Raw genomic sequence first — 24,606 nt, forward strand, 5'->3', positions numbered from 1 at the left:
GCTCAGCACTACTTGCCAGCTTCCTCTCCTCTAGCTCTCCTAGTGTAAACCCTCCATATTATGGGCCTCTGCATAGTTGACACAATTGGTCCTCCTCTTTGGGCCCATGACTCATTGTGAGTCCTATCATTGCCACCCTCTTGAAAAACAGCCTTGTCCTCAAGGCTGAGGCTTGGAAACTGACTGCGAAGCGTGAACTCATCCTCCCATGTTGCTTCATCCACTGACTTTCCCTTTCACTGAACCAAGAACTGATGCAATTTTTCTCCATGTTGTGAAACTATCCTAGAATCCAAAACCTCCTGAGGATCGACTACCTCAATGGAATCTCCTCCTAGACCCGGAGGCAAATCTTGCTCAACTTGATAGTTTCCCACAGCCTTCTTCAACAGGGAAACATGAAAACTGGATGGACTCTAGAGCTTTCAGGTAATTGTAACTTGTATGCCACTGCACCTATACATGCCAGCACCTGAAACGACCCGTAGAAACGAGCAGAAAGCTTGGGACAGATCCTAATAGCGACCGAATGCTGACGGTGTGGACGCAGCTTCAAGAATACCCACTCCCCAACCTCAAAAGTCCTATCATGTCTTCTCTTATCAGCCTGACACTTCATTCTCCCTTGAGCCCTGTTAAGGTGAAACTTGAGTTGACGAAGGGCTTCATCACGATCAAATAACTCTTGCTGCACTGCTTCAACTTTTGTCTCCCCAATAGTGAAACGGATAAGAGTTGGTGGTTCTCGACCGTAAACAGCTTCAAAAGGGGTCACTCGCGTCGATTCCTGAAAAGTAGTATTGTACCAATACTCAGCCCAATGCAACCACTAAACCCAGGTCCTTGGTTGGTCAGCGATGAAACATCGCAAATAAGTCTCCAAACACCTATTAATCACCTCAGTTTGGCCATCGCTTTCCGGGTGGTAGGCGGAACTCATTTTGAGCTGAGTGCCCTATAACTTGAACGATTCCTTCCAAAAATTTCTCACAAATATGGGATCACGATCACTCAATATGGACTTGGGAACTCCGTGAAAGCGCACCACCTCCTTTGCAAAAATCTCTACTACTGCCCTTGCTGTATAAGGATGCTTAATTGGAATAAAGTGGGCATACTTAGATAGACGATCGACCACCACAAAAATAGAATCCACACCCTTAACCTTGGCCAATCTCGTGATAAAATCCATGGACAATTCCTCCCATATTTGCTCAGGAATCTGTAAAGGTTGGAGCAAACCTCCTGGAGTTGTTGCCATGTATTTTTGTCGTTGACATACATCACAACCTCAAACAAAATCTTGGATCACCTTTTTCATCCCTAACCAATAGGGCTGAGCACGGGTCGGTTTCGGGCGGGCTTGGGTGAAAGATGTCGGGTTTGGGCGGTTTTGAACCAAGCATATATCAAACCATTTTCGACTGTGGAAGCCTCGGATATTTCGGGTGCGGGTTGAATCGCTAAACGGGTTGCTCGGGTGGGTTGAAACGATTTTGGAGTAGATTGTGTTTTCTGGTTTTTGTTGAAAATTTCAAACAAAAATGGAGAAAGAGGGGGAAAGAGAGAAAGAAATCAACAATCATATGTAAAGGTGGCTTACGGTGCTGGACTAGGGAATGAAAAAGATGGAGTGGTGGAGGGTGAAGTTGGTTTATCCCAGAGTTGGAGAAAACTAAAGATGAGTAGTAGAACTTGGAAGACTCTTAGCGTGAAAAGGAAAGCAAAAAATGTGATGGGGCTTGGATTAGAGTTTTGTTGAGATGAATCAGAGAGAAGAGGAGAAGAAAGTGATGAGCTGATGAGGGCAGTGAGAGAAACGGAGTTGCTTTAACTTTACTCATTGTTGTGTTTAGCATTTTCAAATAAAATATTAAATCTTTGAAAGACAAGCTTTGGAAGTGATGTGCAAAAGATACATTTATTTATTCATTTCAATGGCAATTATTAGTCCCTCTGCACTATGCAGCTTTGGTGCGCAGAAGTCAAAAAAGCACATGCTATGATAGTAGATTTCAAGCTAGCTACCAATTTTAATTAGTATTTTATCTACTTTGGGTCGGTTCGGGTTTAGATGGTTTTTAAAAATTCAACCCGGACACTACCGTATCTACCCATCTGGAACCATGGCAGTTTAACCTGTTCCAATGCATCCGACCCGAACCGCCCGTTAATGCAGTTTTTGACTCGGTTAATTCGGGTTTGGGTCGGGTCAAATAATCATGCTCAACCCTACTATCCAATACATGTTGGCTGCCAATCGTCGATACGTGCGATAAAAACCTGAATGGCCGCCTTGTGGCGTAGCATGGAACTCTTGCAACAATTTAGGAATCCACTCAGATGTAGCAGAAATAACCAACTTGTCCTCATAATACAGGACACCCTCCTTGTCAGTAAAACCAGGTTTAGTTGTTGTGTCAGCTTGCAAAGCTGTAATAACTTTGAGTAATTCTCCATCCTTATGTACCTCTTCCACCAACTTCTGACCTTCTACCCAAGTAGGATAGGAAATTATAGAATTTAATTCCCCTTCCTCATACATCCTGGAGAGTGCATCAGCTCCCTTATTTAGTGGTCCTGGTTTATAAATAATATCAAACTGGTAGCCTAGCAGTTTGGCGGCCCAATTCTGTTGGTCCATGGTGGCAATTCGTTGATGCAGCAATTGGCGTAGGCTCTTTTGATCACTGTAGATTGTGAAATGTCTTCCCAGCAAGTAAGGGCGCCAATGTTGTACGGCCATAACAATCGCCATTAATTCTTTCTCATAGGCAGATTTGGACAGATTTTGCTCACTCAAAGCCTTGCTAAAATAAGCAATTGGTCTACCATTCTGCATAAGTATGGCTCTCAAACCGCTGCCTGAAGCATCACTCTCAATATAGAAAGGTTGAGAAAAATCGGGCAAGGCGAGAACTGGAGCTGTTGTCATGCTTGTCTTCAATGTGTCAAAAGCCATTTGTGTCAGAGAATTCCATGTGAAACCATCCTTTTTAGTCAAAGCAGTTAGAGGACGAGCTATTCTCCCATAATCCTTTACAAATTTCCGGTAATATCCCGTGAGTCCCAAAAAACCACGTACCCCTTTAACATTCTTGGGTGTTGGCCAATTTGTAACACTTTTTATCTTGGCTGGATCCATGGCTACCCCATTTTGAGATACAACATGTCCCAAATACTCCACTGATAATTGAGCAAAAGAGCATTTCATCTTATTAGCTACCAACTGTTGTTCCTGTAAGATATCCAACACCGTAGATAAGTGGTGCAAGTGTGACTGCCAATCTGGGCTGTAGACCAATATATCGTCAAAAAACACCAGCACCCACCTCCTTAACATAGGTCTGAAGACTTCATTCATGAGAGATTGAAAGGTAGAGGGAACATTCATCATCCCAAAAGGCATGACTAAGTATTCGTAATGCCCTTCGTGAGTTCGGAAAGCTGTTTTGTGAACATCTTCACTCCGCATTCGTACTTGGTGGTACCCGGATTTGAGATCCAACTTTGAGAAATAGCATGCTCCGTGGAGTTCATCCAGTAGTTCATCTATCACTGGTATCGGAAACTTATCAGGAATGGTAACCTTATTTAAGGCTCTATAATCGACACACATACGCCACGTCCCGTCCTTTTTCTTAACCAGGATAACCGGACTAGAAAAGGCACTTTGACTAGGCCTGATAATTCCTGATTGCAGCATATCCTTCACCTGTTTTTCTATCTCATCTTTATGGAAGTGGGAGTAACGATATGGCCTAACATTTACTGGCCCCTGTCCTGTCAAAAGGTTTATCTGGTGCTCTTTTAGCCGTCGTGGAGGTAGACCTTTGGGTTCAGTGAAGATGGAGGCTTACCGGTTTAGTAAAACTTCCAATTGATGTGCTTGTGCATCAGTAAGCTTCTCTGTTGTCCCAGCAATTTCCCCTACCTCTTGCATATTTAATTCTGTAGAAAACAACCATTCATTGACCCTCTGCTTAGGCTTTCCCAATAAGCTCTGTAATGCCAACTGATTCATGTTTCTCTTATTTCTTCCCTGTAGCACCACCCATTCCTTATTGTGTTGGAACTTCATAATTTGTTTTCGCCAATCTACTAACATTTCCCCTAGAGATGCCAACCATGAAATGCCTAACACAATATCAATTCCCTTCAAATCAAACAATAGGGTATCTACAGATAGTTTGATACCTTATATTTCAATTTGCACTTGCTTACATTCTCCCTGCGCTACTGCCTTGTGGCCATCTCCCAGGCGAATTCTCATCTTCCTTGTTGATTCCACATGCCAACCCATAGCTTCCACTAGCTTTATGGATATGAAATTATGGGTAGCACCACTGTCTACCAAAATCAAGATAGGCACCCCCTGCACTGCCCTTTCTAACTTCATTGTTTGTGGCTGGACTTGGTCAACACTAAGGTTCATGATTCTGCACTCACCATCCACTTCTTGTTCTTCATCCTCTTCTGCTGTGGATTCCATTATATTGGCCTCTCCTTCATCTTCTGATTCCTCCAGCACCATTATTTTCAATTGGCGATCTGGGAATTTGTGGAGGGGATGGAATTTTCCTCCACATTTGTAACATAACCCCTTTTGCCTTCGTTCCATCAATTCTTGGTAGGGAAGATGTTTGATTCCCCTGTCTTTTGGGGTTGAACGCACTCTTTTTTGTTCAGTGTATTTACCCCCTTTTTCATCCTTGTTGTGTCGCACCATAACCCAATCTCGACCCTGTTCACGACCCATATTGTTTGGCCCGTTTACCACCTTCTGGGTATTCCGATTGGATGAACCCGACCCGTAACCGAAACGTGGACCCATTCCCTTCGGCCCGGTCAGGATACGACTTCTCCCCTGCAATTCGCTTTCGATCGTCTTCGCCAACGTCATAAGGCGTGAACGAGGCAGTGGTCCCATAGCTCGCATGCTCCGTACCCGTCCTCTGATGTCGTCCTTCAAGCCATGAATGAAATAGCCAAAATATTGATCATCTGGAAGTTTGGGTATCTGGGCAATTAAACGTTCAAATTCCAGAATGTACTCATCAACGGATCCCCATTGATGGAGTGACGAAAGTTGTTCAAACACATCCCCTTCACTGGTATTTCCATACCTCTCTAGTAATTCCTGGGTCACTTTCTCCCAGGTTAATTCCGAATCCAGATTCAACAGAGAATTGAAAAAGTGAATCGTCGATCCTTCCATACAGAGATGGGCTAAATTTACCCGTACTGCAGGACTGGTCTCCATGACATGGAAGTAGACCACTGCTCTAGCAATCCACCCCGCTGGATCCTCGCCTGTAAACATGGGTAATTCCACCTTCTTGAACGATTTTCGGAACTCATCCAAGTGCTCTCCGTTCAACTTCGTCCACCCAGAAGCGGAGGTTGGATCTACCTCTTTCTCCTTCCCCTTTCCTCCTTGATCCTTGTTTCCACTGCTTCCTTCGCCTTCTTTTTCACCCCAGAACGCTGGGATTGTAAACTCTGTGTCAACATCGCTAACAACTGTTCTTGGTTACTATCAACCTTCATCTGCATTGCAGTGAGCGTGGTTTGTAGACTAGCGACCTCATTTTCCAGAGCAGCGACTTTGGCCCCCATTTTCTTCGGTGGCATTCGTTGTTGTTTCCCTTTTTCCTAGCGCTGGTTACAGTCTCATGTATCCGGCAGGTCGGACCAAATTGATACAGACCAATTAAGCAGCAAGATAAAAGAGATAAAATAGAAATGAAATAGAAACAAGTGATTTCAATATGATCTGAAAATGATGAGATTACAGTATGTGAAATACTGCCCAGAGCAGATGCTCCTATAGAGAATTGATATTCTCCATTCCTCTAACCATAATATTCCTTTTCATGCCTTTCTCACACTGCCTACTACTACCTATATGGCTCTCACACCCCCGATTCTCGTAACTAACTTCCCACACTCCATTTCTCTCACTGCCAGCTCAGCACTACTTGCCAGCTTCCTCTCCTCTAGCTTTTTTTTTGGTCAACGAGTTATATTCAAATAGAAAAGGGCTAAGAAGCCGAGGCCCAAAGGCATTACAAAGATAAAGGTAAATCTTCTATCCTTAATTTCCAAATCCCGGTTACTGTTCACGGGACATTTTTTTTTTGGGTAACTTTCTTTATCTTTCCATAGGTTGGGCTTTTGTCTCATTATGTTTGTGGCCCATTTTCGCACACAGCATCATTAACAGCATCATCCGTTGTTGTGTTTGCTGTCACCGACTTCACAGGTTAACGTCATCCGCGGTTGCATTTGCTGTCACCGGCTCTGCTTTTTTCTTCCCCCTCCTACTCTCATAGCTTCGGTCAGGTTCAACTGCAGGCCTAAAGGTTGCGTCAATGGCTTAATTGTGACGTTTTTTGCTTGGCATCTTCTGTAGGATTCTCGAAGAAAGGGCTCCCTGAAGCCCTTCAAGCTGTAATTTCGTGGGTTGCAACTCTACTCGGTGGTCGTCATCTCGCCTCACGCTGCCAGGACCAGCTGTTTATTTTGCTTTCCAGATGATTTCCAGCAATTTCTTTTGAAGGCTCCCCTAACATGTAAGCAACAATTTTCTCCTATAAATTTACTCATCTCCTGAGTATGTTCGTATGTTTGTCGTTGTGCACTAAATTGGGATTTGAGATTTCAGTTTTCAGATGAACTGAAATTTTCTTTAATAGATTTCAAACCTGTTATCCCAAATTTGAATCAATTAACAGGCTTCTTCTTCTTCTTTCATAGGGTTTCTAATTTTGCTCAAATCAATCCCCTTCAAAGTTCAACTGCTCCGTTCTCCTGGCCGTCGTTCGTCGCCGCTCCGCTTCCGTCCACCACCACTTCGTTCCTCTTCTCCTTGCAAGGTAAGCGTAACACTTTCGTCCACCACCACTTTGTTCTTCTTTTTCATTGGGGGTTGTGACTGTAGTTTTCTTAATTTTCTTTTCTATTTTCTGGATATTTATCTTTGGTGTTCTGTTGTACATTGGATTGGTTTCTTTGCAATATCTGGTGATGTAGATTGTACAATATGGTAAAATGAAAAGAACACATTGATGCTGATTAAGGTATAGATTGATAAAATGGACAGCTTGGATAGGAAAAATGTGAAATCAAACTCCAAATTCTTCTAGATGTGTTTGACTTTTAGAAATTGTACAAACTTTACTCAAGGTGTTTTAGACTTTTAGCATACCTCCGTTTCTCAATTCAATCAATAAATATTGTGTATGATAACTAACACCAGAGGCTAATGGGTAATTCTAATGGAAAATCAGAGCATTTCACTGAGCCAATACAAGTTTCTCATTATCAGTTGTACCTTTGTGCAAAAATTTCTACTAATGTGTTTGACATGTAATTTATTAATATATCTGGTACTAATGTGGAAAAATTGGAGACATTAATAAAGTGTTACTTCTGTTTTCATTAGAGAAAAGGAGGAGATCAGATAATTAAACCTTCATCAGTGTTAGTGTGTATTGATTAATTTGTTTTATCCAGTTTTGTCATAGATTCTGCCTCTGATCTTCTTCTTTACACTGTGTGTAATTTTAATTTGACTGATATATTTTTTTTTTCAATGATGCAGGGTAAAAAGGTTTCAAAGTAAGGTAACTGCTTGGAGAAAAGAGCTTTGCTGGAAGTGTTAGGCAGGTATGTGCTTATAAATTGCCCCTTTCATTGTGTGGTTTCTCATTTCTCCCTAGGTTCTTCATCCAGTTCCCTCTCCCATGTAGGAGGTATCTTTGGAGTTAATATATTGATTATCAAGGGAAAGGATGAGCTTAATCCAGTTCCCTCTCCCATGTAGGATTTATTATCTATGGGTTGTGAAAGTCCAAAGCAAGCAGAGACCAGAATGTGGTAAAATGTGGAAAGGATGAGCTTAATGGATATTGATTAAAGGTGGAGCATTTAACTTAAACGATTCTTTATTTATTTATCAGAGGAGTTTTTTATGAGCACTTGTGTAGATTTGCCGTAAACTTGTTCTATGCATCTTATCAACCTGTTGAATTTTTTTATTTAGTAACTAAAGCTAACTAGCAGAGGTTTAAATCTATACTATTGCATTTGAGTGGTTTTAACGTGTCCAACCATTGATGAGTCAAATGCGTGACTTTTTGTTGGATGTTGCTCTCAAACTGCTTTTTGAAATTGTTCAAGAATAAGTTGGGACCCATACCATTTCACAAACATAGGGACTAAAACTTCAAGTAGTATTTTAGTGAGTATAGATTTAGAAGATAACATTTTTTTTATTATGTTAAAACGCAAGTGGCATGGTGATGAAATGTCGGCATGCTGGTAAAAGGAGTGAGAAACAATTAGAAGCTAACAATTTGGTCAAGCCTTAAAGTTGAGAGATAGGAAATAAGGTATGCTTTTTGTTATCCGTCGAGAAGGTATAAATGATATCTGAGTCTATATTTCCTTTTAGAATCATAGAAAACTTAAACAAGAAAGTGTATAAATGATATATTAATCTCTCTACTACTCCTTATTTATGTGTTTCTAAGTGTAATTAGTCCAGATGTGGTGCTTTAACATTATTTGACAGGTGTAGTGCTTAATTTGTCTAACTTAATGTCTTAACAGTTTGAAACTATAAAGCAACTTCTTGAATGTATTCTTATTGTAATATGGTATTTTGCATTTGCTCTGTCTTTGTAGCTGTGGCAATGATTAAATTGTAATTGACCATGTGAGTGCTTTCATTTGCATTGAAAGAGTCATCAATTACCTTCACCATATGGCAGAGAACAAATTTATAATGGCTAAAAGATAGGCTTAATCATGGTGATGGTACGGTTCTGAAAAACTTCCATCTTCCTCCTTTGACTCACCGAATGTCTTATTCCTTAATTTTATGCTAAGATCTCTATTGTCAACTATAAAATGGTAATGGTATAATGTGCAATTTAAAAAATTCTAGAAATGGTCTGATATGATAATTTTACTGAGAAAAGAAGGGTATAGAGAGTTGAAAGTGTACTACAGAAAAAAGAAAAAAAAAAGTAGATGAGAGTGTTGCTATCCTTTTTTAGGTGTGTTGTGGAGAAAGGTACCCTGATCTTTTTTAGAAAAACTTGGCCTTTTTATTGATGCACCCTTAGTTTTACTTTCAATAGAAATTGAAAAGAGAAACATGAAAAGTAGAAGATGTACGTTAAGATAAATTGTTGAATGTTTATGTAAGAATTTAACTACCTGAGTTGTTAAACATAGTTAGGAAGTTATTGATTTTACCATAATACTTAAATTACCTCTTGAAATGTTGTTCTTTATTCATGCATTTTACCAGTTGCACTTTATAGCTGTACTGATTGCACATGCATATAGGTTTCTTTATTCATATATGTTTAGGAACTTGTGCTAAACTTATATGTTAATGGCATATCTGTTATATATGTTGCTGAAGATCTAACCACTGATCTTGTATTACACTATTACTCCCTACATTTAGAATTGAAATTTGTTTGGAGCATTGTTAAACTTTGAAGTATCTCTATTCTTCTAATCAACTTCTATTCTAGAGTATTTATCTAAAAACTCAAATTTTCCACTATTGGCTTATTTAATGCAATTTTATTTTCTACATATACTTTGCTCTGAACTTCACTAAGTATATCCTTTTCTATTCACTTGCAGGAATCCTACATAATCCTCATTGGATATTTTACTGACTGGTTGGATTAGGTGTATTCAACTCTAAGCCTTTTTGCAAGGTTGTAGTGAAATTCAAGTACATATGAAATGAAATATTTTGATCTTATATTCATGTATTGACAACTTTGCCTGATTTGTGTGTAGATTTTTTCACCTATTTACTTTAGCTTACCCTACTGAATTCTCCATATAAATTTTTTTTATTCAAAGCATTAGGAGTTATTTTAGCAATTATTACTCTCTTGATTTGTGGGAGAAGTAGTAGTATAATAATTACCTGATGGACGTGTGGTTTATTGTGAAGTTTGTTGAGTTAACCTTGACTTGCTTGACTACCATTTCAAAAAAAAAAGACTTGCTTGACTATGACATGGTTTGTTACTTAATTTTACTTCTATTTGAATTTGGGTTTGGGGTTGGGATGGGACAACTCACATTTGGGTGGAACAACTCTTTTTGATGGAAAACGCATTGAAGTGTACAAAAATTATAGTTTTTCTCATGAATTGTATGGTATTCTTAGAAAATTATGATAATTCATTGACAGTGACACAAAAATTCGATATATGAATGATCATCATAAGGATTCAAGTGAAAGACGTCATATAGAGAGAAAGATGTAAGATGTTTAATTTGGCCATTGGTAACGTTGGTTAAACATGGATTCTCTATATGACCCTTGGTGTTGTCTTTCATCATTTTATATGATAATTAAGGATTAAGATAGTGGTGCCAATCATGAGTCTATTTATGAGTGTGATCTTATGTGAATAGGGATGTATCTTATGAGAAATGTGATCTTATGTGAGAAAATGAGAATAAATCACGACCGTTAGATCTAATCATGTGATTTTTTTAAAATGTCACATGATTTCACCTTTTAATCTTGACCATCCATGATTAGATCCAACGACATGATTTATTCTTATGTTCTCATATAAAAACATCTTTCTCATAAGATACATCCTCTATTATTAAAATAATTAATCTACAAATATATGGTGGTATGCAAAAAAAAAAACAATAAAATTTTGTGCAATATATGAATTGCTTAATTTATTTTGATAAATTGTAGAATCATTTTTCCGTGCATCGCACCCCTTGGTGTTTTGGTATCTAATTGCATCTCTTGCATATTTTACTATCATTTTTTACATTATTCTTGTGTTCTTATAGCTCTTAATTTTAGTCATTCAACAATGTATCCCTAATCAATTGTTCATATAAAATTCAAGTAGTTATAAAACCAAAAGAGAAAAAATACGTATTAAGGGTCGTGCATCGCACGGTATGCACGGGTATTAATGCTAGTTAACACAAAGAGACAAAAAAACCCAAAAGACCATTAACTAAGAGCAGAGATGGCCGGTAGTAGAATACATTCAGTAAAAAACATCAGTCAAAACTCCAACAACAAGAATCCAAAGGCACAACAATAGAGAGAACCCCGCCATGTACCACATCTTGGGTAAGCAACCACCTTTTAAATAATCAATGGAAGAAGGACCACAATAAAGACAATTGATTAAAGGTATTTGCATCTGCTAAAAAACAAAGTTAGACAAGAGAGTAGGGGAATCCGACAGTGTATGTTGAGAGACAAGAGCATCACATCTTCCTTCCCACTTCACACAACCGAGTAAAAAAAATAGAACTGTTGCTTAGCCCATGTCTGCAGATCCAAGAGGGAGAGTACTCTTGAGGTACTAAGGATGCAAAATCACCTAGAAGCTCCTGGAGGTATTAGTCTTGCATCAGTTGCTAAAGCAGATCTCACAGCTGGATGGAGAGAGAACAACTAGTAGGGACCCAAATCATTGATGAAGTTTAATCTAGCTATCTCATGTGCAACCTTGTTGTTGTTTCTAGGAATCCATAAGAAAGCACACCACTGGAAATTCCTCCTCAGATTAAGGATATCTGAAACAATACTATGGATCTCACCTTGTCCTTTCCCATCTCTGCATGCCTCAATCAAGGGTAAGCAATCTGATTCCACTTCAATTTCTGTCCATCCCATGTTATGAGCCAGTACTAATGCTTCCCTAAATGCCAGAGCTTCTGCCATGAGAGCTGAATGTGAGAACGCTTTAGAAACAGATCCAGTAACCAGTAGACCAGCTTCATCCCTCACAGCAATACCAATGGAGCACACAGGGGAGGAAGATTTCCAACTGGCTTCAGTGTTCAATTTGAGCATCCCAGGTAAGGGAGGTTTCCACGGTCTTTCATTGACGGTGGAGCCATATGGGCTCACCCTTTGTTTAATTATGACTGGTTTTGTAGCTGATAGATCATGAATCATATTTGAAATTTGCCTAATGGTGGCTTCAGGGTTTGGCACTTCCTGTTGGAAGACAACTCTGTTCCTTCCCTTCCAAATAGCCCATAGAGTAAGGCTGAAAATTGAAGAATCCTCCTCTGGATGGTTAGAGACTGAATTTAGGAAATTGAACTGTTGTAGAATCCAAAGATGTAAACCCTCCATATTCTGGGCCTCTGCATAGTTGACACAGTTGGTCCTCCTCTTTGGGCCCATGACTCATTGTGAGTCCTATCAGGAGGACTTAACTTCCAAAATCACTGAAGCTTTGAACAGAGCCAGAACCTTCCAATCTAAAATTCCCTCCTTCATGACTGTCATGAAACCTTCCTGTTAATGGATATTCCTTGGTGAGATTTATTTTATCCTTATTTTTATCCATTAAGATAGCTTTATATAATGAAGCAGTATAACTTGTTAGGTTTTCTGACATGTATAAAAATAATCCAGCACATCTCATCATTATTTGCAAAAAAATATTTGAAGAATGAAACAGGTGTCGTTCTGCAAGTCTTGGATGGGAGAACTTGGTCTGTTAGTTTTAACCTCGGCAAATTCAATGCTGGGTGGAAGAAATTCACATCAGTTAATAATTTGAAGGTGGGAGATGTATGTCTTTTTGAGCTAAACAAGAGGGTACCCCTTTCATTAAAAGTATTGATCTTTCCACTTGCCGAAGAACTGCATTCGCCGCCTTGATCACAAGGTAATCCAAGTTGGTTTTTGTTTTAGAGTTTTATTCCATTTGATCTGCATAGTAATGGTTATAATTTTCTTCCTTGGAATCAGTTCAAGGAGATAGAGTCAATCGTATCAACCCTAGGAGATTCTGGTACACTGAAAGTCAAAATATTCTTACCAGCAGATGTAAATCTTAAATATCAATGTTGTTTTGCCACTGAGCAAGTTGTTGTTAATTATTATCTTATTACTCCTCCCTATGAAATGGTTAAGTTCATTCAACTTAAAATGCAACTATTGAATTTTCAAAATTGTACATAATGCATCCTTAAGCTAACTATCATATATACCACAGGTGCGGAGACAATTAGAAGAACTTCAAAGCTAATTAGCCCCCGCCCCTTGAGAAATGCTGCTCTAAAAGAAGCTAACAAATTCAACTCAAACAATCCCTTTTTCATAGTCAATTTAGCACCAAATATGAACCGAGATCACAGGCCGGTAAGTTTATCAAGTGGCTAATCAAATAGGAGTGTGGTATTTTGTATTTATGTTTGGATCCTGGCTGGATGCAATATTAACAGACTTTTACCTCAACCCATGAAAAGAGTTCCCTTCATTTTTTGTCTTGAATTGTGTGGGAATGTCTGTTTGCATGACGACAAATGAATATCCATCATCCAAGACACTATAACACTCATAGTCTCCTAATTTCCATAAAAAATACATATATTACATATATAATGCTAGCAGCAAACCTGAAGTTATTGTTCTATACTGTGATTAGCTATTAGGCTCTGATCTTGTGGCGATAAAAAATATGATTTGATGCAGCGTGTACCAAATCTCTTCATCAAAAAGTACTTCAATGACATGCAGTAGACCATAATGATACAGTTTGAAAAGAAATTGTGGCCTGTGAAGTTGATTTGTTATCCAAAACAAGGTTCGGGCAAGTTGTCAAAAGGTTGGGTCGAATTTGCTAGAAAAAATAAATTGGTAGTTGGAGATGCTTGTGTCTTTGAGCTCATCAATATGAAAGATCCGGTGCTTGATGTTCACATTTTCAGAGGTCACTGATATTTGAAGTTGTTAGTAGTTAGTACCATGAAAAATGTACCAATGCTTATAAATGCAATTGACAAAAACATTAAACTAACATTTGATGTATTATGTCTACGTTGATAAATACTCAGTTAGTCATGTATGAATGAAATTTTCCTACTTTGTGCAATGAAATTTTCCTTTCTATTATGCCTGCATTCTACGCCACTTCTAGTTTATTTTTCTATAACCTTTGATAAATTCCTTCCGAAATACAAGCTTCTTTGGTGGAAATTGTAAACAATTGGTACATATTTATAAGGAGCACAACAAACTGTATTTCCTATTTAAATTAAAACCAAATCAGCAAAAGTATCCACACTCAATGATGACGCTCGAGAAGCCTAAGCAAGCTCCACCGCCGCCCTAAGGCCCAAAAGCTCGGCTAAAAGTGGATTGGAGGTGCCCAACTGGTGATCTTTAGCCCACCAGGGTCTGGGCACAATAAATAAGGCCACCAATTCATCTGGTGATCACAAAATAGGACATCCATATTAGCAGAATCATCCTCAAGCCGAATCGATTTTGCAAACCAAAGGACCTTGTTTCCATTCCAAGTAGGTTGCTGGAAAATGACTTCTTTCCTCATTTTCCAAAAGCTCCACAGAAGACTCGCAAAGAGATTAGACCAGGACGGGACTCACTGCGATCTAGGAGAGTAATGCATAAAATGTACCACCCACTAGTGCAAATCCAAGGAGTAAAGCGTTGGATCCAATTACTCATTCACCAGGAACATATTAGCCTGTTAGGCTCCTTTCCAATGCAAAACGAGCTTCCAAGTCGGATCAAAAGGAGAGAGAGCACCTTGGCCCATAAGAAGATCATATGCAGAGCTTGAAGAGTACTCACTACTTGTTGTGCACGCCCAAACAGGTACATCAATGACCATATTTGAGTAAGGTAAACTGAACGACATGACACAGACCACTGTCGAGAGTGGTACTTGATCAAGCACTATAGTAGAACCAAGCCAGTGAACCTTCCAAAAACCACAAGATGTGACCACCTCCAACCTCTTCCACCTCAAGCCCTCCGTGAAAGAATCCTATGTCTTTCGAACCCATTCCAGATATACGACTCCAAGTTTCGATGCTGCACTAGAGGAAGAACATCTTTATTGTCAACGACAGTGACTATTAATTACCACTGCCACAAGATAACAATCATGAAGCAAAGTTGCAATTGTTGACAAATTGATAAAGATTGTTGAGCAAGTAGATGACATCATGCAAGAGAGATATGTTAGGATAATGGTAAAGCCACTTTTGTGGATGGTCATCAGCCAAAGCTTATAAATAGCACTAGCTTTTTCACTTCCATATGATCCCATCCCAGCAAGCATTCGAGTATTGCTTCAAAGAGAGGAAAAATTCAGAGAGACAGAGAAACTAGTTTTTTCTTTGTATTCTCTTGTGAGGTTCTTTTAGTGTGGGTTCTCTTATTTCAAGAGAGAGTGTGATTTGTTCTCTCCTTATATTTAGAGAGAGGTGTTGTAATTTCTTCCACTTAGTGAAAATCTTTTCTACCAGTGCCCGTAGTTTTTCCCTTATCCGTTGAGGGTTTTCCACGTAAATATTGTGTGTCAATTTCCTACTCTCTCATCTTTTATTTTAGTTGCGTGACATTATCCTGCTACTCTGGTACTCAACATTTATCACAGGTCCACACCCATACTTGTGAACAACTTGGACCCAGAGAGCATCCGTATTCTTAATTAAACCCCAATTAAGCTTCATAAAAAGAGCCTAATTGAACTCATGCAAGCACTTAAACCCAAGAACCCATTTGCTCTTAGGAGGGAATACCCTCTCCCATGACACATGATTAAGGCATTTGTTACCACCCTCAGCACCTTCGATGAACCGTTTCTCGAGCCCCTTAAACATAGTGCAAACGTATTTAGAGAGGAACATGGTTTGCATGCAATAGGTCGGGAGGGAAGTCATAAGGGACTGCGTGATAGTAACTCTACCAGCAAGGCTCAAGTTATTCGCCTTCCAAGAAGATAGACATTTTTGTGTATTATTCAAATGAAATCAAAGGTTTCTTTATTGTCCCACAACTGCCAAATGCTTCTAAAAGAACAGAGGCTGAAGGTCATCCGATCCTGGCAAAATTTGGAGCCTCTTGTGATACCCGGGGCCGATGAGGGTGTGGAAAGAACGTTGGTGCAATGAGGCACATACAAGGAATGGCTCCTGGAAGACTTCTAGGTGGAGGGTCACATGATTGAATTGATTTCATACCCGAACAGGAGGTATTCTGAGATTGTATAGGTATGAGACTATACATTTAAGAAGGGCATAGTTTGATTGGTCATACTCATGACAACAAGATGCATCTTTTTCTCGGGAGCCCAACTCATAAAAACTCCAAGGTTAAGTGTGATTGCCTTGAGAAATGTTGGTATAAGTGACATTCTATGAAGTTCTTTCGGGAAGCACGTGAGTGATAACAAAATGTTTTGGAAAGACTCATGTTGTCATCGTGAGGTCAGTCGTCAGATATGGATGTTGCACCCCATGCCTAAAATCTTTAATTTGTCTGATCTCCTCGACTAAAAACAATGCTTGGACAATCTCCAAATCACACGACTGTAGGTGAGGGAAAACTCCTCTAACAGAGAAATCGCTAGTAATCCCCTGAAGGGGCGTAGAGAGTATTAAAAAAACTAACATACTCTTAAGTCTATCAGGGTCGGTTACCACATCTCTATCCTCAACAGTAAGGGCTTTAATCATATTCCACTACCTTCTGATCTTGGTCGTAATAAGGAAGAGCCAGGTGTTATAGACCCCATGTTTAACCCACATGCAATGAGACTTCTTCCTCCAGATCATCTCCTCCGGGGCCGGGCCAAGGCCCATGTGGCCCAAGTAAGGGCTCTAGGCCCCAAAAAAATTACTAAGTAAAAAAGCCTCTCATTCATGTGATAAGTCCAATAGTCTTTTTGTAAAAAAGACCTCAAATAAAAATCAATGCCTTAGTTCAAAAAACCAAGCCCAATAGTCTCCATGAAAAGAAAAAAATACTCCATCCCAAAAAGCTCGAAAAATAAAATTTAAATAAAAAATTAGTTTTAAGTAAAAAGTATTTTATTAAAGAAATATTTTTTGAGATAAAAAAGTCTTACTTTAAAATTTTCTTTAGGTCTCATTTTTTTTTGGTTACATATGGAAGCTAAACAAACGGAAAAAAAAAAAACTAATCAAGAACGTCTTGACAAAGCAAGGACACCTCATGCACCGAAGGCATTCTCCACACCTGCCAGCTGCAGCTACCCCAAGTCGCATACTTAGCCAAAGCGTCCGCTACCATGATCCTCTCTCGAGGAATACAACGCACAGAAACATGCCAACTGTGATTAAGGAGCTCGCGGACCTGCTGAATCATGTCTTGATGCCAAAACTGACTTTCGTCCTACGTCCCTGTAACCACGTTAACCAATTCAGCACAATCTGACAAACATACCACCCTCCGAAAACCCAAATCCCACACATGTCGCATACCCTCATAGAGAGCTCGCACTTCCGCCAAGAAAGCATCACCAATTCCAAACGATTTTTAAGTCTCATTTAGTATTGAGCCGGCCATAATCTCATCTTGAAGCAGAACTCGGTGATACTCCTTCCAAAGCATAATTTGAAAGCTATATCCAGGATGGCATTGTGGTGCATCTTTTGCTTGTAGTTAATGCTCTCCAATCATTTCATTAATCTACGCTTCCTCTGAACACATTAGCAAACATTATTTTTACACTCAGGATAACAATGATGATTCTTTTTATTGATTGAATCCTTTTTAGAAAAAAGATAATGCACTGATAGTGTAAAACCAATCAGATTGTAAAGATGTGTCACGTTAATTAATAAAATTAAATAAAAAATAAATTTTCTCACACTTTTGAAATTTGATTAGTTGATTGTGTAAAAAAACTTTACACAAATTAAACTCTACTTTTTTTCTTGGTACATATTGATTGATTGAATACTTTACACACAAATGAGAGAGATTATTTACGAATGGGAAATCATTGATTGTATAAATCTAGGAATAAATGAGACCAAAAGAAAATGAAACCAAAAAATGAGACCAAAAGAAAAGGGATAAATTAAGGACTTAACTAGGTATAATAAAAGGAAATAAATCTTGCTATGGAGAATAAATTACATGTCCACTTGAATTTAAATTTGATATCGTGATTAGTAAGGATAATTTAGGATACATTGCTATTTAACTTTTAATTCAAATATATGCTGATAAAAAACTACTATGAAAAATATCAAAATAAACAGCCATTTAAATTTGATTACGGATTAAAAAAAAGATATTATACAGAGATTTTGTAGTGCCTGGTGAGAAAACGTCTCGTATTCTTTTGGTACAATGAATCTCAATTTATTTATCATTGCCTCATAATCCTCATTGACCTTTTTTTTTTTTTTTTGTTATTGGGAGGGACTAAGCCCAGAAACTACAAACGAAACTGTCTCGGGTAAGAAACACCCGTAACATCAAAGAACAACAAGTTCCTACAGATAGGCGGAGGAACATCAAGAACATGAGTACCCAAGTCCAAAGAGTGGGCCAAATTAGCTAAACAGTCAGCGACTTGATTAGCCTCTCGCAGTGTATGGCGACAAATAACCTCCCAGTCCTTCAACATCATCTCCCTGATTTGCAAAACCAGAGCAGCATAAGGGTGAGTCATCTCACAGCCCTCATTAACTAGAGTGATAGCAGCAAGAGAATCACTCTCCACAATTACTTTCCCAATTCCTCATTGACCTTTAGGTGTTCAGGGTTAAAACTTAAAATATATCCCTGTTCAAAAAAAAAAACACTTAAAATCTGTATCCCTATATAATTGGGTGACCTCTTGGCTATTGTCTCATTTGAGACAGTTTTAAAACAGTCTCAAATGCAACCAATAAAGGCATGACACGTGTTAATTCTATTTTTTTATTTTTTATTTTTAGTAGTAACTAGATATTCAATCTTTTAACACCAACATCTTACTAAACTAAATTTTAGTCTCAATTAATCTACATTATTATACTTTCTTCTCAAGATATCATAAATTATGATTTAACCCATAACATTTATCAAATTATATTTTAAATCTTCAGCAATCAATATTTTATGTTGTATTTCAAAAACTATCACAAATCTTGACTTTGTAACCGTTAGTTCAAAAAAAATAAAAACTTAATAACCGTAAAAATCAATTCAACCACGTTAAAAAAAAGAAACTTCATCTTAAAATCTTTTGCCGCCACCTCTCACCATCGCCGCAGACCGCCGCCGATGACGCTAGCCTTTCGCCTACAAATCCTCTCGCCATACGCGCCGCTCGACTTGTTGCCGCCGTCATTATTAGGTCTTGGATGCGGCGAGCGGCACTCTGCGGGGCGTACAACGGCAGACTGAGGAAAAAGATGATGTTCACGATGAAAATACGTTTTTTTCACAGTCGAAATTATAATTTATTACATCTTAAAAAAAATATAATAATGTAAATTAGTTGGGACTAAAATTTAGTTTAGTAAAATGTTGGGGTTCAAAGATTGAATATCTTGTGACTATTAAAAATAAAATAAAAATAGATAGAAATAACACGTGTCATGCCTTTATTTATTGATTTGGGACTGTTTTGAAACTGTCTCATGTGAGACAATACCAAAAAATTACCCATATAATTGGTCATTACCTTTTCGTGTATCTGGTCTACTTCTTTCACGGAAAAACAACCCTTACATTTTACAACAAAAATGATTTGTCATTCTCAAAGTAACATTCACTTTTTCAAGGTTATTCTTGAAAGAAGCCTTAGAGATGGAGAACTGGTAACAAACTACTTGCAATTCATTTTCTCTTTCTTTATTTGAATGGAACTTTTTTATCAAGGAGTTTTAGGCCTTTGTAGAAATCAATCAAATTTATATTTTATTAGTTCTTTATATAAATTTCTTCAAATATTTTATTTTACAAAACCCCTTCTATATTTGATTCTTGATTCTGAAAGCAGAATCTGTTCTGTACTAGAGAAGCTTACATAAAAAGAAAGGAAAAAGCTAACCCTAGCAGAGCACCAAAAATAGTAAAGATGTCATAAAAGGTAAATTCTCATTAATGTTGAAAAAGGTGTCCAGTACAAGTTGATGACCTCCCCTTTTATAGAGGGTGTGGTCATGATATGAACTTTTCCTATATTTGGGTCTGACAATTAGGGCCCAAATCCCTATGCATATAAGACAAATCCAACAGAATCTTCCAGCTGGCTCGCGGGTCCACCTAAGGAAGAGCAAAGATATTCATTGTGTCGTTGATTCCCGCCATGGCTGTCTTCGTCCGGGTGATTGCTCATTTTGGGCGGGCATAAGCATCCTTTATGTCCCGCCCAGTCCACATGCCCCCAAGACATGAGGCTTGGGTAACTTGAGTCGAAATGTCTTTAATACGCTGCTTCGTAGCCCACTTTTATTGTTCGCCTTGTGAGGTGTCATATCACCATTCCTCGTGGTCGCGGGCATGTCGCCGCATTCTTGCTTATGCATTCACCGCCATTTCGTTGTTCGTCGATATGGCGCCACTTTCATGTTCCTTAATACATCGCCATTTTTATTTTCATTGATACATCGCCATCATCATAACCGTCAATCACGTCTTTTCAACTGACGCACGTAATCCTTGTTTTCCGGGATTTCGTCATCATTTGCCATGAATGCAATTTCCGGTTGTGCGTCTCGAGGAGTTACATCTTTTCACTTCATACCTTTTCAAATTTCAAATCCCACGACTCTTCACGATCTTCTCCACTCATTCTCTTTTCTCCTCTTTCCTCTATAAAAACCCCTTTTTACTTTTCACTTTTCACTTTTCTGAAACTCTTTCCCTGAAACTTTCTCTGCAATTCTTACTTTCTCCTCTTTGAACTCCGGCGAACCTCCGTCACTCCGGCCGTCGTCATTGCGCGGTGCTCTCCCATAGCCGACATCCTCCTTACTCAATCCTCTACTTCTTCCTCCGGTGAGTTCTTTCTCTTTCTTGAAACTGTTCATCTTTCTCTTTTTTCTTTTTGAACCTGTTCATCTTCTTCTTTTTTCTTTTTGAACCTGTTCATCTTCTTCTTTTTTCTTTTTATGAAATTACCCAGTATGTCATTGCAAAATATTAGTATTTCTTCCTTGGAACTTTCTTCACCCTCTACGGAGGGGGAAGTTTCTGCCCCCACTGTTATTGAAATTCACTCCTCGCCTTCTACTCACGAGGATTCCGGTCCCGCCGGCTCTGTAGATTCTATTCTCTCTTCTAATGGAGATTTGTCTTCACCCGAATGGCGTTCAAACGCGCATTTGGTTGAAGATAAATGTCTTTGGCGTTCCATCTGGGGCAGCATTGGGAGCATTAACTCGCTTCGAATATCTGCCCAAGGGTTCACGAAGATAAATCCCACCACCTCTAATAATGAAGATCTTCAGTTGAATGTTCTTCCATGTGGCGAGGGTGACTGTGTTCTTTTACGCAAAGAGTCATCCGATGAATCGCCCGATTTCTTTTTCGTTTATGGTTAGTTTTTTCTTAGACTTGAATATCAAACTTCCATTCTCGCCTTTTATATGTCACGTTCTTTCCTTTCTGAACGTGGCGCCTTGTCAACTCCAACCCAACGCCTGGGGTTTTATCCGCTGCTTTGAAATTCTTTGCGAACATTTGAGTTTCACTCCTACCTATCCCTTGTTTTTCCTTTTCTATAAGTCAGTCACCACTAAACCTACATCTGTTAAGTGGGTTCCCCTTTTAGCCCGCAAGAACATGAGCCGATTCACCGCCCTTAAAAGCCATTACAAAGTGTGGCAGAAAAAATACTTTAAAGTTATGGAGTCGCCCGAAATAAAGAACTTGTTCCGAGATTCCGACAATAATCCTCTCTTCCCCTTTTACTGGACAAAAAACCCTCGCCGAAAAATATCCGTTTCATATGACGCCTTGGATGATTCTGAGCAAGGTATCGCCGATTATCTTCGCACACTACCAGTAATCTCTGGTCATGACTTGATTGAGGCTTCGAAATCCGGCACTTTAAATCAATTTTTTAGTAAGTTTATAATCTTTGCACATAACTTGCTTTTCTTTTTATTCATGTGTCTTGTCTAACTGATACTTTCCATGTAGCTACGATGGGAAAAAGCAAGGTCGACGCTAACCCACTAAAGATGAAGGAATACCTCGCCCAATCTGCTGCGGCGGCGAAGAAAAGGGCCGCCGAGGCTGAACAGAAGAAAAAGAATGAAGGTGCTTCGGGCTCTGATAACGTCAGGGACCCTAAGCGCCAAAGAACTTCAGGTGCTGCTGGTGGTAAACCTCTTCACCAGTCAACTCTCGATCCAACCGGTTTGGCTTCCAAAAGTCATCCCGCGGAGAAAAAGAAGGGACATGACAATATACCGCCACCCCACCAGGATTCAAGTATGTTGATCAACCGCCCGCCAACTCCATTTAGCCATGCTGGCACTAGCTCAACCATTGGTGGCGAGGCTCCTCCCCCTTTGCTGAGCTTATCTGATCCTCACTTCAACGGGTTGGACTTCATGGCCCGAACTTTTGACAACCGGATTCACAAAGATATTTTCGGTCAAGACCCCCCCCAACATTGCTTCCCTGGCCATCTTCCATGCACTTTCTGCCGCCAGCACTGTGGCGGGAATAGCTCAGTGTGTGAAAGAATTGATGTCGGCCAAGAATCGTTTTGAGAAGAAGGAGACTGATTATAAGGCTGCATATGAGCGAGCGAAAGTCGACGCTGAGACCGCCAACAAACATCTGAAGTCTGCTGAGGAGAAATGCGCTAAGTTAACTGATGACTTGGCGGCTTCTAACCTGCTCCTTCAAAAGACCAAGTCTCTGAAAGAAGCCATCAATGACAAACACACTGCTGTTCAGGCCAAGTGCCAAAAGCTGGATAAGAAGTATGAACGCCTGAATGCTTCCATTTTAGGGCGCGCCTCCCTCCGATTTTCTCAAGGCTTTCTGGCGGCCAAAGAGCAAATAAGTGTTGTTGAACCGGGCTTTGATCTTTCTCGCATAGGGTATCTGAAGGAGATCAAGGATGGTCAAGTGGTTGGCGATGATGACATTGGCCTCGACCTTCTTCCTCAATTCGATTCGGACAGTGAGCTTGAGGAAGGAAATGGCGAAGATGGGAATGAACAGAACAAGAATGAGGATCAAGGAAAGGAAGACCCTCAAGCCGTCGCAAGCCAAGACAACAACGCCAACAATGAGAACCTGGCTTGATCTTAGTTTGTCTTTATTTTGTTTAAGTCTAGATTTGCTTTGGGCTTTGCCCTTTTGCTCTTTTGCTCATTGTTGTTTTAAGTCATGTATGGGCCTCGCCCCTTCCTTATTTTCAATGAAATTTGTTTAAGTTCAACTGTTGTTACCTTGAAGTTGTTGTTTGTTGAATTTTCTTTTTATTTTGGTTTATATACCTTAGCCGATTTTTCGACAAGGCTTGGTTTCTAGTGGCCACTAGAATTGCCAAGGCTTTTTTAACATTTGATGGCGATACTTTCTTATTCCGAAAGGTTTATTCGCGGTATTGTATACCTTGATACGATTTGCACTGCATAAACTCGTAATATAAATTAAAAAATAAGCAATGGGGTCGCTTTGTCATTCCGAAAGGTTTATTCAACTTGGTAAAAGCTTGTTCGCATGCCTCTGTCCATTGAAACTTTGAATTCTTTTTTAAACAGGTGAAGAATGGGGTCGCTTTGTCACCCGCCATTGGCAAAAAACGTGATAAGGCGGCCATTCGTCCTGTTAAACGTTGAACCTCCTTTACACTTGTTGGGCTTTTCATTTCCAAGATCGCCTTCCCCTTATCAGGATTCACTTCTATCCCCCTTGATGTTAACATGAAACCCAGGAACTTTTCCCCCTGAATCCCAAAAGAACACTTCTCGGGATTTAACTTCATTCTATATGTTCTCAATTGAGCAAACGCCTCCTTTAGATCATCGTCGTGGTCACCAGCCCTGGCCGACTTAACGATCATGTCATCCACATATACCTCCATATTCCTGCCTACTTGTCTGGAAAAAATTTTATCCATGAGCCGTTGGTACGTAGCTCCTGCATTCTTCAAACCAAAAGGTATTGTCTTGTAACAATAATTCGCCTGATTAGTCATGAATGCTGTACTTTCCTCGTCCGAGGGATGCATCATAATTTGATTATAGCCTGAATAAGCATCCATGAGACTTAAAAGTTCATTTCCAGAAGCTCCATCCACAAGCTTATCCACATTGGGAAGTGGATACGAATCTTTAGGACACACTTTGTTCAAACTTGTGTAGTCCGTGCACATTCGCCATTTCCCATTGGCCTTCTTCACCATTACAACATTGGCGAGCCAAGTTGGGTACTGCACCTCACGGATGAAGCGAGCCTTGATTAATTTCTCAGTCTCTAGTTGCACCGCCTTATTCTTTTCATCACTCATTCTTCGCCTTGGTTGGATGACTGGTGTCGCCCCTGGTCGTATGGCCAGTTTATGAGTGATCACATTGGGGTCAATCCCTAGCACATCATTGATGGTCCATGCAAAGAGATCCAAATTATCACCTAGAAGGGTGATCAATCTTTTCTCTTGCTCCTTCGTTAAACTGCTACCAATTTTTAAAAACTTATCCTTGATTTGCACCTGCTTGGTTTCTTCCAGAGGTTGTGGGCGAAAATCATCAGCATCGTCTCTTGGGTCTAGACTAAATCCTTCTTGTGGAAAGATTTCTGTAATTCGGTGG

At 39.4% G+C, this 24,606-nt stretch overlaps 1 protein-coding gene and 1 long non-coding RNA gene across 8 annotated transcripts; both read left to right on the forward strand.

Annotated features, from left to right (window-relative positions):
- The first annotated feature begins 7,604 nt into the window (after positions 1–7,604).
- On the forward strand, positions 7,605–9,918 carry LOC130737569 (uncharacterized). The gene is made up of 3 exons (XR_009018786.1): positions 7,605–7,671; positions 7,755–7,923; positions 9,670–9,918. It is a non-coding gene; the product is annotated as an uncharacterized LOC130737569 (long non-coding RNA).
- A 1,180-nt stretch (positions 9,919–11,098) lies between these two features.
- On the forward strand, positions 11,099–13,930 carry LOC130737570 (uncharacterized). Of its 7 annotated transcripts, none has more exons than XR_009018790.1 (5): positions 11,213–11,667; positions 11,744–12,360; positions 12,507–12,716; positions 13,047–13,192; positions 13,526–13,930. XR_009018790.1 is itself a non-coding variant. In XM_057589380.1 (4 exons), the coding sequence occupies exons 1-3, from the start codon at positions 11,621–11,623 to the stop codon at positions 12,707–12,709; spliced, it is 399 nt and encodes a 132-aa protein (XP_057445363.1). In that variant the 5' UTR covers positions 11,099–11,620; the 3' UTR covers positions 12,710–12,716; positions 12,800–13,040. The 7 variants fall into 7 exon arrangements, 2 of the variants coding, with proteins under 2 accessions (XP_057445363.1, XP_057445362.1); XR_009018789.1 differs by having other exon boundaries at positions 11,214–11,667; positions 12,497–12,716; XR_009018788.1 differs by having other exon boundaries at positions 11,216–11,667; positions 11,744–11,892; positions 12,022–12,716.
- Positions 13,931–24,606: the final 10,676 nt, after the last annotated feature.

The sequence above is a fragment of the Lotus japonicus genome, chromosome 2 (assembly GCF_012489685.1).
Source record: "Lotus japonicus ecotype B-129 chromosome 2, LjGifu_v1.2".
NCBI lineage: Eukaryota > Viridiplantae > Streptophyta > Magnoliopsida > Fabales > Fabaceae > Lotus > Lotus japonicus.